Source organism: Neolamprologus brichardi, chromosome 14 (assembly GCF_056152115.1).
Source record: "Neolamprologus brichardi isolate AB-2024 chromosome 14, ASM5615211v1, whole genome shotgun sequence".
Classification (NCBI taxonomy): Eukaryota; Metazoa; Chordata; class Actinopteri; order Cichliformes; family Cichlidae; genus Neolamprologus; species Neolamprologus brichardi.
The window spans coordinates 9,077,673-9,094,037 of NC_142117.1; the positions used below are offsets into that span (position 1 = coordinate 9,077,673).

At 40.7% G+C, this 16,365-nt stretch overlaps 1 protein-coding gene and 1 non-coding gene across 2 annotated transcripts; both read left to right on the forward strand.

Annotated features, from left to right (window-relative positions):
- The first annotated feature begins 291 nt into the window (after positions 1–291).
- On the forward strand, positions 292–364 carry trnak-uuu (transfer RNA lysine (anticodon UUU)). Its single transcript has one exon. It is a non-coding gene; the product is annotated as a tRNA-Lys (tRNA).
- A 748-nt stretch (positions 365–1,112) lies between these two features.
- On the forward strand, positions 1,113–14,899 carry LOC102784004 (solute carrier family 25 member 36-A-like). The gene is made up of 7 exons (XM_087850764.1): positions 1,113–1,561; positions 4,136–4,300; positions 5,665–5,742; positions 7,898–7,998; positions 11,531–11,597; positions 12,812–13,101; positions 13,194–14,899. Exons 1-7 carry the CDS (start codon positions 1,521–1,523, stop codon positions 13,385–13,387), a joined length of 936 nt encoding a protein of 311 aa, XP_087706890.1. The 5' UTR covers positions 1,113–1,520; the 3' UTR covers positions 13,388–14,899.
- Positions 14,900–16,365: the final 1,466 nt, after the last annotated feature.

Sequence of the window (16,365 nt, forward strand, 5' to 3'; positions counted from 1 at the left end):
TTACTTAGTAACGCGTTACACCCAACACTGCTTCTGAGGTATCTGGAACACAGCATTAAAAAGGCGAGCTGAGGTTATTGTGGTTACTTAACATATTTTATATACAGTCTGTGATCACAACACTAACAAAATTACTGCATAGATGGTTGCATTTAAAAAAATGGAAAATAATAAATCTTTGTAACTACAAAACTACTCTAGGTGTTATTACATTTTTAGGGAGCTTCGTTTTTAGAAGTTGAACTACGGATTTGATGGAGAATTAAATACGTTGAAGCTACCATTTCCAGAGCCCGGATAGCTCAGTCGGTAGAGCATCAGACTTTTAATCTGAGGGTCCAGGGTTCAAGTCCCTGTTCGGGCGGTGGGAGTTTTAAATATCGAGACTAAACACAATGCTGGTGGAAACTGAGCATAAACAAAATCCAAACTGGAACTATATATGCTACTAGTGCCTACTACATGATATAAAGCAGCGGTCCCCAACCTTTTTTTGCGCCACGGACCGGTTTATGCCCGACAATATTTTCATGGACCGGCTTTTAAGGTGTCGCGGATAAATACAACAAAATAAAACTAGTACCGGTACCGAAAAAAAGAAAATTTATTCATAACACACGTGAAAAGACCAAGGAAAATCGAGTAAACGATAAAAACGATAACAAAATAACGCTGAAAACCGATAAAAGCCTGAAAACTATACATTTCACACCTGAGCCTCAACTCTCGCGGCCCGGTACCAAACGACTCACGGACCGGTACCGGTCCGAGGCCCGGGGGTTGTGGACCGCTGATATAAAGTTTAGGAGTCGTGATTATGTAGTTCTCCAACTAAATGCTGTGACTTGTATTCAGCCGTTGTATTCGTTTATGTGAGTGCTTTATCCTGGTGTCCTACTGTAACCTGAACGAATCCAAATAAAAGCTTTAGATCAGCCTCGTTTCGTGTCTGTTCTATGTTACATCAGCCCAGCTCGTTTCTCTGAGGCCAGTGACGATCTCTGCCCTCAAACGACATCACGTGAAAGAATAGTGACAGGGCGGGCTCGCGGGATCCCTCAGCCAATCGGCTCCTCTGTTTTGCGGCTTCCCATTCGACGATAAACATTGAGACGTGACCCGCAGAGCTCCTCAGTGAAGCAATAGCACGTCAGCGGGAGGGAGGTCGAGTGTAGTCCACAGTTGATCTTATTACCACAAGACTGGAATTACCCGACAACATTAAAGACACGCACACTTTTACGGTGAAGCAGTGTCCCGTTCAGAAAGGAGAAGACGCTGTCCTGTCGCCCTGACGTCTGCCATTACCAACGCACTCCCGCTAGCCGTGGCAGCTAGCGCGAGCTAGCTAAGTTAGCTGTTACCCTCGCTTTTAGCACGCAGCTGACCTCCACCACAACACAGACCTGCTGAGTAACATTTGCTTGCTACGACGGGGTTGACATTCCCCCGTCTCTTCACTTACGTTCCCGTTGCCCCCTGTGTGGTGCCCCGTGGACGGTTCCCGAATATGATCCACAATGAGTCAAAGAGATACCTTAGTTCATCTGTTTGCTGGAGGGTGAGTATATTCCTATGTCGTCAGAGCGGGGCTAGCTAGCCACACACCGTGAGTTAATTGCTATCGCTATAGACGCTGTAGCTGTCCATTAAGCGATATCTGTATTGATGTTTTGTGTATTTTTGGCTTTGGGTAGTTGCGTAAAGGTAACCCAGAGATAACTTTTTGCATCACTGTCAGATGTCAGCTAATCTTGTCCTCACGTATGTGCACTCGCAGTTTTCTCAATGACATTTCAATGTATGAATGAAATGGCTTTTTACGAACACTCGGAAGTCTTCGTCAGAGTTGTGTATTATCATATATTATTTATAGCTACGATCAGGAAAATATTTTCCGTCTTTAAACGTCTGTGCGCCTTGTGTGCAGCAAAACAAATGTGGGCAGACTCCCAGTAAAGGTCACTCGAAATAGTGACATCTCAACTATGTCAGCGTATCTTAACTATAGGCTTGTATCAAACTCGTTTTCCAAAGCATATTCGGTATATAGCACGTTCAACTATGATCGAATCACAGCCTGGGACTGTTACGAAAGGGTGTGAATCAGCAATCCTGTATTTTTGCAGATCCGTGAATTTTGCAGAAACGTTCATCTTCCCTCTGAAACACTGACCTGGTACACAGTGAAACACAGTACTAGTGTTTCAGCACTAGAAATGGGCAAAGGGATCATTTATCAGCTTAAATAAGCTCTTTGCTTCTCTTTAACAACATGCAGCAGTTTATTACACTGGCATACTAAACCATATTTTAAAAAAGCACGAATAAGAGTTCTTCTGCTTTTGTAGGCCTGAGCATGTTGAGTGGGTGTTATCTTGTTAAAGGAGTCAGTTTTTGCATATTAAGCTGTAGTCGTATGATGTCTCTGATGTCCTGCTTTCCCTTTATATACAGTAATTATCTGACTCTTGATTATATCACCTCTGTTAAAAACTGTGTTTTGGGGACTTGCTTTCCCTGTTTATCTGTGTGTGTGTGTGTGTGTGTCTCTAACACACAGACACACACACTCTCTGTTTTGGTATCAGTTGAAAATTAACTTTAAGTGTAGATAACTGCTGTTTACAATTCTTTTGCTATTGCCTAGCCTAAACTAAACCTAACAGGACTTGACCAATACAGTCCTGTTAGGCTCAGTTTATTTATCAAGTTCATGTAGATAATATTCTTGTGCTTTGTCGATGCAGTTTGTTTTACTTTTCGTACCTGACTGTACGTTGTACAGTAAAATCGGAGTGTGTACACATGCTGTTGGTCTTTCTGCCTGTACATCATGCAGTTGGAGTGAATTGTAAAAGTCATGGTTTAAACCATGGTTTGAATATTTGTAAAAACTGTAAAAAAATAAATAAATAAATAACAGTATGTTTACAAGATATATTAGCCACCTTATCTATTGTACCTCATGCTTAAAAAAAGTCTGTCTTAAAAATTCAAAATTAGCAATGCATGGGAGTCCCGAATATTGCAATGAACAGGGTGTAGGCATTAAGATCATTTAGAACATCAATGATATATTAGTTTTCTTTTCACATTCAGTTTCATTACAATTATACTAAAAAGTGATACATTTAACTTGTGCATCCCCATGATCTAAGACTGCAGCGTTAGCTTTGTACACATAAAATGAGGTAGCCTTTAGTTTCTGTGAAACATAATTAGCTGCCATTGGTTGAAATAACCAAGCTGTATTACTACATTTACACTGTTCTAAGAATCCTCTTCTAACCATGATGATCTAAACCAGGGTTCCAATGTTTTCTGCACTTAGTTTTCTGATATTAATGGCCACTCAAGTATAATGAGATTTATTTTTATATTTGAATCTGCCTGACAAAATCCCCTTGTTGTAATTCTAAACGTTTAGTTGCTACAAACTGGCTACTCTTGGCAGTTTCCTTTCTCAGCTTCCTCTCTGGCAGGCTAACCAGGTCGCTGTAGTGACTCTGACTTCAGTGCTGATCCTACTGTGATCTTGAGATCCAATAAGCTTACGAGTCATTCCAATCAGAACTGGCAGCTAGGGGAGAACTGGTTCACATGGCACTACAGCAGTGTAATTGATGCTGCAAAGGAGAACAAGGGGTATAACTGAAAAGCTCACTGGAGAGGCAGCTGATTAGGAAGAATTTATAGTATTCCAAACATATACGATTACTTATGCTTCAGAGAAACTAATGATACATCTTTGTCCTGATGTATGACATGATGTATACAAAGTGGGGCTGGCTGGACCTGACTTTGAAGCCTGCTAAAAAACAGAAGTATTTCTATTTGTTTCCTAGTTTATTCAAATCCACATATCTAGGAATTTTAATATGGTGTGGTGCTAAATGGGAGCATGCTGTTACTTCCCAAGAAACACAAAGCATTCCTGGCTGGCTTTCTATCCCAACACTGTGCTTTTTCTTGTCTACATGCCTGGGATCTTTAGAATTCCACTCACCACACCGGGTGATTCGTTTAGGCAACGCTTTGCGGATCTTTTGGTAAAGAATACAGGAACTGTTTGTGCCGATTTTATCTGTTGTGCTTTGCTGGCTCACCTCAGCCTTCTCTGTTTTTGCACCAGATGTGGGGGCACCGTAGGAGCCATATTGACATGTCCTCTGGAAGTAGTGAAGACCCGTCTTCAGTCATCCTCCATCGCCCTCTATGTGTCTGAGGTTCAGCTCAGCACTGTCAATGGGGCCAGCGTGGCCCGTGTGTCTCCACCGGGCCCCCTGCATTGTCTCAAGTGGGTATCTTTTAACATGTCACACACATACACACAGAGCATATTTTGACATTGTACATAATGTTAGCATTGCTTTGAATTAGCAGCTTACAGTTATTTGAGCTAAAATGAGTGGAGCTGTTCACATGTGTATTCAGTGGTCTGTGCTTTCCCCGAGAGGTTGTTTAATCTGGCCAGTGCCCTCCTGGCAAAACCACTCTCTCCCTGAAATACAACTCCTCAATAGCAGCCTTTGGGAGAGGCACACACAGGAGAACACACTAGTTGCTTTAGTCAAAGAGGACATTTCACAGCAAATCCAACTGTTACCATTTATTTATCTGTGATTTTATTTGTGAAACTAATCATCAGTCGCAGTATCTGTTATGACAGTCACAGCAATACCATACAGATTTAGGCAGAGGGTGTAGTGGTTTACACATTGGACTAACACGTTAATGATCCCTGGTTCAGTCCCAGAATGAGACACAAATCCCAAATTTAGGGTTTCATTAGCATCCGATGTAAAAACCAAACCCATTGTGGCAACCCAAAAGCAGCATGGCAACTTTAGAAGAGGAACGAATGCTACTCTGAAAAAAGTGTGTTTGATCACAATGCCACCTTTCCAGTTTAGTCATATGGGAGTTGCCAGCTGCAGCTTTGCTCTGCAGGATGTAGTGTATTCCTAACTTATTCATGTTTTATATGTTCTCCAGCTGCCGCTGAGTACAGACATTGTTGACATGTTGCAGGCTGTAGATGAAGGGGTGCGGTCAAGCAGGCCTGTGTGAAAACACCTGGCTACCCCTGCTAACTAAAGCTGAAACTGCACACCAGTAATTAGACCTGATTCATGACTGGAGACTGAAACTCTTCAGCTTTTGGAAGCTGTTGCCAAAGACTGAGAAATGAGCAAAATCATATCACAATTTCTGGCTCTAGTTTAATTATTACTACTTGTAAATCTCATGTTGATTTGGATGAAAACAACCTGCAGCATAGCACATTGGGTGCTGCCACTCTTTAAAGTGGTGGAGTGCTACTAATCCTTGGGAACAAATTGAGACATTGTGTTTTATTGTGTGTCCCCCTAGACCTTGCGGTGTTCATTACAAACAACAATCCAAGTGTTGGAGTGACAGTTTTTGCTATTCTTAGATTGCCTGCTTGTTTTAGGGCTTTGAAACTAGGTTAAGGTTCCACACAGAGGGTCTGGGTTGGTGATGTGGTGAGGGGGGCATAACAAAACTGTAATGACTATAAATAGGGCTGGCACTCTGGGATTGTCTGACTGGCAGCATCTTTAGGAAAAGACTTTCTGTCAGATAACCTTGGAGTTTTTTGCAATACGTTGCTTCTAATCCGTGTGTGTGTGTGTTCAGATTGATATTGGCGAAAGAGGGACCTCGATCTCTCTTCAGAGGCTTGGGGCCAAATTTGGTGGGTGTGGCACCTTCCAGGTAAGTTATCTAATACGTTGTGTTTTTCTTACTGTTAGCATTATGTACAAAAGCACGACCTGATATACCCGTGTTGGTTTTGTTCATGCATCATCATAACATAGGTCCAGGATCAGTGTTACAACAAAATCACGTTGTCTGAGCATTCAGTTAGCATTAGAAGTTAGCTAACGGCAAACTTAACGTGATAATATATTTATTATATTGGCATATATTTATATAATGTGGTTATATATTGGCATATAATATATTTATTATATTATAAAGCCATTTCTTGTTACTTTTCCCACCGCATTGCAAAGCTATGACATCACAACAGTATGGCTGGTCAGTTGCCATATTGATCCTGGAACATCAAACCGTGCTTTTATCTATATCCAAGCACTTTTAGCTAACATCACAAACACTCACACTCTGATGCAGTAGGGGCAACTCGGGATAGTAGACGACCAGCTCTACCACCTGAACCACAGCCGGCAAATGAGGGGCAGATAGAGACTGTTAGTCAAGTACTAGTTTAATAGTTATAGTTAATTCTATCATCATTATTTGTTATCAGTTTCAAAACATTGTGGAGTCAAGCTGAACAGATCAAATGGTTTGCTCTGATGGTTTTATTCTTATCTTTTTTCTCACTGTCTTCCTGCATTATTATTTTGACCATCCATAATCCTCCATTTCATCTTTCTGAGTCATTCCTAGATGATGATTATCCCGCTATTTTCAGCTGCCAATTTTTGAACATGTGTCCATACGTTTACTGGTTAATAATTAATTATAATTCCGAATTCATGGGTGAATTAATGACTGTTAGACAAGAATATTTCCACCACCTTCTTTTAGTTGGTGTGAGGTAATTCTTTTGAACAGGTGTCCTTGATCTACTCAAAAAAAATTTATTGTTACTGTGGCCAAGTATTTGGCCTCTGATGTTCCTTTTTGACACCAAAGGCCTTTCTTGGCATCATTTCTATGCAGGTCAATTTTTTACAGCCATGCCTGATTGTAGATTGATCCATGTGCACACAGTAAGCTACACGACTGCAGGCGTATTGAATCATCTTCTGCACTCCTTGCTGCTGTTGTAGATATTTTTGTCTATATTGTTACACAGTTTGCTATGATAAGCTCATATAGTTTTTGACAACCTTGAAGAATCAAGAGCACTAAAAATACTGTGTGCTTTAGAGAAATGTTGATTTAAGTGTCTGGTAAAAAGTCTACAGCTCCATAGCCTGTGAAAAACAGTTGTGCTCTGTAACTACTACAACATTTGCTGAGGTTACTTGGTGACGAAGAAGAATCAGGGATCCACACTCATTAAGGAGCCATTCATCGTCATGGCATTCTCAGCAGTTTGTGCACCACTGACGTCATGGCGACGTGTTCACAGAGTCTAAGCCTGGGGAAAACTTCTAACCAACTGCCATAATAGTTTCATTTCATTAACCGCTCTGACTGGTAATGAGAGAAGCAAAGTGGTGACTAATGGCAGTGGGCAGCAGCTAGTACTGCGGAAGCAGGTGCCAGTGCTAAGCGTACACTAAGTGTTTTGTTAGTGTTATATGAACAAATGGTTAGGTAGAGGAATAGAAGGAAAAGAGGACTCCTGAGTACAGATGGAGATTTAATGAAAAACAAGCAAAGACTCGCACTACAATGTGACGGATGAACTCCAAACATCATTAAAAGTCTGACTAAGCACATTTGACAAACCGGTGTACAAATGAACCAGATGGCGCACAGTGTAGTGCCATTACTGGAATAAAAGCAAAAGCAGCGCTCCTATTTAGGCACAAGTGTGAACATCATTATGACCATTTTAATTAGTGAAAACAACTAAAGATAATTACTGCAAATAAAGGAAGGCATGCTTTTATTTGTCCAACTAGGCTGATTTGCTGAGAATATTAATTCTGCTCTTGGCTTTACACCTAATGAATTTTTAAACCCCATTAAACTGAACCAGACACGAGGGCAGTTGTACACTTGTTAATGCAGTGTAATTGATGAGCTGTATTGCTACTGGAGGCAGTGGCTCAGACTAATTAGTTGTGCACTGAAATACAGAAACATGGCATATATAACTTGTTTTGCCTCATTCCAGTTTAACACATGCTGACCTCCTTTTTTTGTCCTCCTTTTCTACTAATAGAGCAATCTACTTTGCTGCTTACTCCACTGCCAAAGAGAAACTGAACGGCGTGTTGGAACCTGACTCCACACAGGTGCACATGGTGTCGGCTGGAACGGCAGGTAACTACATGTCTGCAAAAAAGTCTTTTTTAAAGTCAAAGTTAAATTAGTTGCATAAAACACTCTCAAGTCTTTTTCTTACAGTCTTCTATGTATTTAAGATTTTAACTTTCTTGCCTTAGTCTTAAACTTAAAGAATCCCCACAGTGGTGGTACAAAAGACTACTAGTACCTACTCTACTCAACTCAACTTTACTGTACTCGGTTTCAGTCATTTTCCATAATAATTGAGTACCACTTAATATGCATAGGGTCGTTATAGCAACGCGCCCGAAAGTCCATGGCGTCATTTGTATCCAACAAACAACATGACAGCGGGGGATAGTGATGCAATACCTGCTGCTCAGCGTATGGCTTTTTCAGACTCTGGGACCACTGTGTTGTTTTTGTGTAGCCGTTTCCCTCGTTGCTGGATTTCAAAAATGGCGTTTCTGATTTTTGTAAGAGAGTGGCACTCATGAGTCATCGAGTTACGCCATTGACTGGCCAATCAGTGGCATGCAGTCTGCTCATGTCACATTTCCAGAACCATAAGTCAGTTTATTTGTACATTTGAACACTGGAGTCTGTGAAGAATGACTCACTTTTGGAACCAGCCTCAAGTGGCCAATGTGGGAACTGCAGGTTTTGGCACACTTGTGTTTTTTGTTTTGTTTTGTTTTTAAAATTAGCTTTTGTTTTTTGTGCTTTCTTTTTTTCTTTATCCAGCACAAATATAATCTCTTCATTCTTAAACTAATTTGGTGGTGCAATAAAGGTCAGACTGCAAATATGAAATGCACATCCATATCGTTTCCTTAAAAACTATAGTTTTACGTCTATAAAGTCTTTTTCATTGCAGTAAATGCCTACGTTTTTTTCTTTAAATAAATAAAATGCTAAGGAGAAATTCCTATGTCAAAAGAAGAAGAAGGAGAAAACTAGAGGTGTTTTATGCAACTAGTTTCCAAGGCATCAGACAGACATGCATCATCGTGTCCTAAAATAGCAATTGTTTCTAATGTTGTGAGCATATTGATCTTGTCTCTTCAGTGTTGGTAAGCTTCCACAAATATTCATGTTACATGAAAGTTAAAGTGGTAAAACTAATGTTGTATCAGATTTATAGAGTTTGATTAAAATCCGTTCCCATACAAGTTGTGACGTTGTGTGCAATGTAAATGACAACAGAATACAATGATTTGTAAATCTCATCAACCCAAATACTGTTCCCAGTAAAACATAAAAAAAGACATGAAATGTTCAAATCTAGACATTTTACTTTTTATCAAACATATTAGCTCATGTTGAATTTGATGGCAGCAACATGCCCCAGAAAGTTGGGTGAAGACAGCAGAAGGCTGTAAAAGTCAATTGGACTAAAAAGAAACATTTGGAGGAACATTTTGCAACTAATTAGGTTACCTGGCAATAGGTCAGTAACATGATTGGAGCATGATGATGAAGAGCATTTTTTTTAAATAAAGGGGGACAGCCTTTCACCAGTTTCCAGGAAACGGTGTCTATAAATGTCATCATACTGTTAATCAGACATTAAATATCTCATCTACAGTATATAAAATCACTAAAAGAGCTCTAAAAGAAATCCCCGTGCACATTGAACAATCAATACTGGATGTACAGACAGAACTTCAGTAAAAACAGGGATGATTCTGTCATGGAAATCAGTGCATATTTCTGAGATTTTCAAATGCATTGCATTCAGTTTTATTTCGATTTTACTGCGTCCCAACTTCTATGGAATAGGGGTTGTAGGAAAATCCTACAGGCATCACTTATGTTTCTTTACTATTTGCTGTGTGTGTATGGCTCCCTTTGCAATGCTGATTAAATTAAATGTGTTATGAGGTCAGATTTAAATACCACACCACAATTCTCTGATGCCTTGCATGTCAGGGTGGGTTATCTGCTCTCAAGTGGCTGATTGTTTTGGGAATAATAAACCTGTATGATATGGGTCAGTCAGACTGCTTCACTGTGTTTCTGGGTGAATCCAAAGTTCACAGTAACACCACTTATAGCACACCATGACTTAGACCTTTCAGCAAACCAGTCAAGGTCAGCGTCACTACATTTCCCTCCAGCAGCAACCAACATAGAGCTGAAGTGACAGGTGACGAGGTGTTAACAGTCATCTCATCTTTACGCAACACACATAGCAGAGGCTAGAGCAGTGTTCTGCTGTTGATAGCAGGAAGAGTAAGCGTAGATGCTAGTCTTTAAGCCTCAGGATGGTTGTGCATTCGATGATTCCTCGTTTATACTATTCCCACAGTATGTTTATAGTATTCCCACAGTACTATTCCCACTATGTGACTTTTGTTGCCATGATGCCAGGTCTCTCTTGGAAATGAGATTTTTAATCTCAATGAGATTTTTTACCTGGATAAATAAAGGACTAATAAAAAAGAAATTAATTTCTTTAATAAAATAGCAATATTTGCTCTCCATGTATCGATATAATATCACCATGCAAAAGATTGCGATACTATGCTGTATTGGTTTTTTTCCCTTCCCTACCACTAACATTTAAATACAAATATTAAGTAATATTAAGATGTATGGAATATAGACTGCATAACCTAGTAAAAATCCGAATGTCAGGTGAAAGATGACATTAAGAGGCTCTATATAGGAGTGTAAAGTATAATAGACAGTGCAGAGTGTTTTCAGTTTTAGGGTTTGTAATAAATTGTTAGCAGATGATTCTCTGCTTGACACACTTGGATATGATGGTTGAGGAGCTGCAGAAAGGCTCAGTAAAAATAATAAGATAATGCAGAGCTTTTCTAGTAGAGCTGAAAATGAGCATAACCGTCCCTATTATCCCTTAATCCCTCAGAACTGCAGGTATCCATGCAGCATTGTAGTTTTGCAGTACTCTCGCATTAAACTGTTATTTTTATGTAAGGGGATTTATTTCAATCAATGAACAGCTGTTCTCCCCCGTCATATCCATTCTGCTGTCTTTGTGTGTGTGTGAGTGTGAGTGAGATTTCACATGACGTTGTGCATTTTGTTAAATCCTGCGGGGTGATGGTGGGAATGGGATCTTGAATGGTTGCATGCCGGGTCTTTTCGCAAACACACAAGCCCTGTGTCTGTTTTAGGCTTTTACTCTACCGTAGCTCTCCTCTCGCAAGGGCATGAGACCCCCGCACCACCAGGGGTCTCTAGCTGCATCTGTGAGGAGTTACTTTGGTCTGCGTGAGTACTCGCCACAGATCTGTGCTTCTTCTTATGTCTGGTTCTTCTTTCTCTAACTCTCACCTAGCTCATTGGATAAGATGGAGTTTTTCTCTCTTTCTTACAGCTGTTAGCATGACATACACATCTTATAACATGCAGTTTCCCCTCTACTTGGGGCTACCTGCTTTTGTGGCTTTGATATATTTTTAATTTTATTTAATTTTATTTTTTTACTAAAAGAACCTGTTTATACTTACTTTACTGTTAGCATCTTGAGAATTAGCTTATCATGTTTCTTAATTTTCTAGAAGAGTAACCTTGTTGTGTTTTTTACCCTTTTTAGGTTTTACAGCCATCACCGCAACCAATCCAATATGGCTCATAAAGACGCGTCTACAGCTGGATGCAAGGTGAACACTTCATGTAGCTTTTTTTTTTTTTTTTTTTTTTTGTCTGTTGCTCTGATATGCGTCACCACACAGATATTCGCTGTCATTGAAGAACATGTTGCTATCTTTATTTCTGAATCCTCCTTCATAGTTGAAACCAGTTCTACTGAACGAGCGCTGCTTTTGTTTGGACCTCGTGCAGCTCGCCTGGCTGGGTGTGGTCTGTCTTTTATAACCATAAAGCTTCAGGCTTTGACTTTCCTTTATTTTAGATGTACAGTAGGTTTTAGAAGTACTTGTAAATCTGACTCTGAAACACTAAGAACAAGGAGCTGTCTGTTTAGATATTGGTTGAATTTAAAGAGATCCTATCAATGCTCTGCATTTAGCTTTAAGTGTTTTCGTGCCCTTCCCACGAGGCTTGCTATGCAAAACGTTGCCAAACTGACTAAAGGTTAATTGGCATGCGTTTCGTTGATCATAGAACAGTTTTCACTTTACACACTCGAATGTGTTTTCAGTGTAAATGTAAACGGTGAACTGGAGACAAATCCTGTGCTTTTGTATCTTCTGCAGTGTAATCGAGGAGTCCATCTTTGCAGGAGCTTTGCTTTTGTTCTGTAAACGGGTGGCTTTGTTTGTTTTGTTGAGTAATGTTACCTGGACAAAGGTTAAATTTCATTTGTGTGGAAGTCAGGTGGCTCAGCTCCCTGTTTTATGTTTTATATTCTTAGTAACTGTGTGCAGTTTTCTTTCATTTAGGGGTTTGGGGGGGGGTTCTGTTTGTTTTTTGGGGGGGTTACACCTGAGCCATGAAAAGCTGATGTGGCATTGTCATCACCTCGCTGGGCAGATGGCTGGGCAGCGTGAACACCCAAGTTTGTGACTTGAGAACGAGTCACTATAGGATTTTCAAATTGATACCACAGGTGTGTCTACTGAAGATCTCTGAGGTTGAATCTCAGTGACTCAACATCAAGGTCAGAGGTCAGGTTTTCTGAAAGTCATCCAGGATTCTGAGCTTGATATCATTGGTGTAACCAATAAGAGGCTGAGCGGCTGCTGGAATTGTTAATTATTTTACATACTGTGCTCTGTAAATGCAACTCCTGTACAATATCTCTTCATCCCTCCTTAAAGTGTCTGAAGAAGAGCAGTTTTTTCTCCAAATACACAGTGAGAGGAAGCAGTATACTACACAGCTTGTAATCCCTCCATTTTTCTTGTGTTTTCAGGAATCGAGGCGAGCGAAGGATGAGCGCTTTCGAGTGCGTGCGTCAGGTGTATCAGACAGACGGCTTTCGGGGCTTCTACAGAGGGATGTCGGCATCCTACGCCGGCATCTCAGAGACTGTGATCCACTTTGTGATCTATGAAAACATTAAACGGCGCCTCCAGGAGGCCAAGGCACCGCAGAATATGGACGAGGAGGAGGATTTGACAAAAGATGCTTCAGACTTTGTGGGGATGATGCTTGCTGCTGCCACCTCCAAGACTTGTGCCACATCTATTGCTTACCCTCACGGTGAGAGGCTGTTATTAGCTGTTCTCATCTGGATGTCTGATCACCCCCCATTATGTTCTCTTACCCACCCTCTCTCTTGTTCAAATTTGCAGAAGTGATTCGCACGCGACTACGCGAAGAAGGCACCAAGTACCGCTCTTTCTTCCAGACTCTAACGACAGTGCCCAAAGAGGAGGGCTTCCGCGCCCTGTACCGCGGTCTCACCACCCACCTGGTACGCCAGATACCCAACACGGGCATCATGATGTGCACCTACGAGCTGGTAGTCTACCTCCTGAACGGTTAAAGCCTCCCCACCCCACCCCCCTCCCTCCTCCTTTGGAGAAAGGAGACCCAGAGCACCTGCACACCAGCTAGCACAGCTAACAGCCTGCTTCCAGAGACAGCACCTCAACTGCTGTCTTGGTGACACAAGACAACACGAGCGGTCGTTCATAAAAAAGTCTGGAGTTTTGTTGTATAGACGAAGAAGGAGTGTGAGAAAGATCTTTGCGTTGGTTTGGGCATCGAGGTTTAGCAGTGGCAAAGAAGTAGATCCCCTATTTTCACTTTTATTCCATCCTTTTCTCCATTCTGACGTAAACTTTCTTCCTTATGAAGAAAGAAGCTAACTTCCAGTATATTCTGTCTCTTAACATTACTAATAATGAAGCTCCGTAATACCGAGTGAGCATAGAAGCATCTTAAGTAAAAAGCTTAGATCCAATCCTCATGATCGCTTTCTTTTAAAAACAGTTTAGCTCTAGTGCATAGTACTCCACATATCCCTCAGAGAAGCAGCAGAAATGCAGAATACAAAGGCCCCGAAGTCGATAGCTCATCTCGATGTGCATCACAGAGGTCCTGAGAGCGAGGAGGAATCGGGGGTTTGTGGCTCACAGAGGGGTGGAGGGAGGTGGATGGAAAAAGACGTGCCTTGTGTGAAGACTGTTGAGCAGCTGGAGATGCATCTCTGGCTGATCTAGAACAACAAAACGTCAAGTCATACACTGGTGTTGTTTGATTTCAGGTGCCCTCAGTCACCGTTTTTACATATCATGAAGATAAATGCAGTCACCTGCTGGTTTTCAGCGTCCCTCACACGGACTCTGATATCATCCAAATGATTCAATTCTGTAAACTCACCAAACTAAACAACAGTATAATCCACCGCTCTAAATGCTGCTGTGGTTCATGGTGTGAAGTAAAAAACAGTAGAGGTAACTAAGCTTAACAGACTGCGGCATAGATGCAGATAAATATATGAAATAACTACCTAACGTGATTGTATTTGTCGGGCCAATTTAGTCGAGATGCAGACGTGTAGTGTGTTTTCTTTACTGGAGCACTTGGTAGTTGTTACCTTTCTCTCAGAAAACGTTATTGTTCAATAGCGGCTTTTCTTTCTCCATAGTGCTCATCTCATTGTATTATAATTTTTTTTTTTTTCCCCTTAGCTGGAAAATCCAGGCTAGTTTTCCAGGCGAGGACAATCCTCTTGAGTTTACACTGGAACACTTGTTGTACAGCTTAGCCAGCACGTGGAGGAGGTTGGCCAGGAATATTCTGTGTCATAAAACACACATTAATTAACTGCAGTTTAAAAACAAAAAAGAAGTTTGTTTTTGTTGATTCCCTATGATTTTTTTTTTCCAGTCGTTTTCAACCTGTTGGAAAAATCTTTTTTTGGGTGAGTGTGACCAGAGGGTCAGTGTTTTATGTCTTCTTTGGAAACCTTTGAGGTTTTTTTTTGTGGCATCTTTGTTTAAACATTACAATTTTTTTTGTTTGTTTGTTTTTGTTTTGCTGTGATTGTATTTATCCCGTTAACTTTCCTCCTGTTGTGATCCTCCCATCATAGAGTGAGTGTGTTAAACGGTGATTCAGCCCATTACGCTAACAACGCACAATTCGCTTTATGACCACGGGCTCGCCCTTCAGATGTCTTTATCCAAACACTTCACCGCTCAGCTCTTGGTTTTACAGCACGCACAAAGGATGCTCTAGACTCTTCTTTAGACTCTGTGTTAAAGTGCAGAGTGTGTGCGTGTGTGTGTGTGTGGCATACAGTACCATCAGCACACACTTTTGATGTCGTGCAAATCCACGAGTGATCTGTTGCTGCTAGTAGCGATCGGACAGTTGCGTATCACGGTGCTGGCTTCACTCACGTGGATTTTGAAGACTGGACAGATAGTGTGAGCTGATTGTACCTAACCCGATTAAAGGCTCATTTCGCTCAAATAAGAGAAAATCTTTTCCCCCTGACTCCTAAAAATCTGGAGCGTAAAAGTGCTAACGATGAGTACATTTTATTTTATTTTTTAAACTTCGGGTGATGTGACCCTGTACATGTGCATTTCAAAGCATCTCTTCATGTTATTTGTCAGATGAACCAATCTTCCCTTGTTATTCCTCAACCCCCACACATTTGCATTATGTACAAGTGAGTGTGTGTGTGGGTTTTTGTTTTGTTTTTTTTGCGAGCGCTTGCCCAGATCAGACTCCCATGTGTGTCATTCAGTTGTATTGTGTGGGCGGGAGACCTGCAAACAGTGTTGTTGTTGAGGTTTTTTTTGTTTGTTTGTTTTTTAAGTTAATCACTTGAAATTTTTTGCCTTTTCCTGACGCTCTTTGTTGTGTTGCTCCATGTTGTCCTTGATGAGTCGGCTGTGAGTGCGACTCACTATGCATTCTCTCATAACTGTTTTTGTAAAACAAAGTGTCAATAAACCGGAAGGAGTGCAAATGTATTCTGCTGTCAGAACATCTTTCTTAACTCTGAAATATAATTTTTGTTAATAAATCTTTTTTCCTCCCCTTAAAGCAAATATTGGAATCTTTCGCCTGCTCACGCCTCTAAAATGCATCACAATAACATAGTGTGTTGTCAGGATTTGTCAAATTAGTATTCTTCCTAGGATTTGCAAAAACATATGAAACTGTATTGGCAATATTTAGGTGTAATAAAGAGGCACTATCTTCTGTAGGTGGCTACATAAGATATTATACTGCAAAATGTATATAAATGGAAAGATGAGTGAATACCTAAAACTTAACGGGTAAACAACACTGTCAACAACAGGGTTAGATAAAATTATGTACAGTCACTGGTCACTTTATTAGGTGCACCATATTACTGTTGGGTTGGCCTCCCTATTGCCTTCAGTGTACGAATTCTTCATGGCAGAGGTGAAATAAGGTGCTGGAAACGTTCCTCAGAGATGTTGGTTTGTATTGACGTAATGAAACAACGTCACACAGTCGATGTTGATTGGCCCAAAG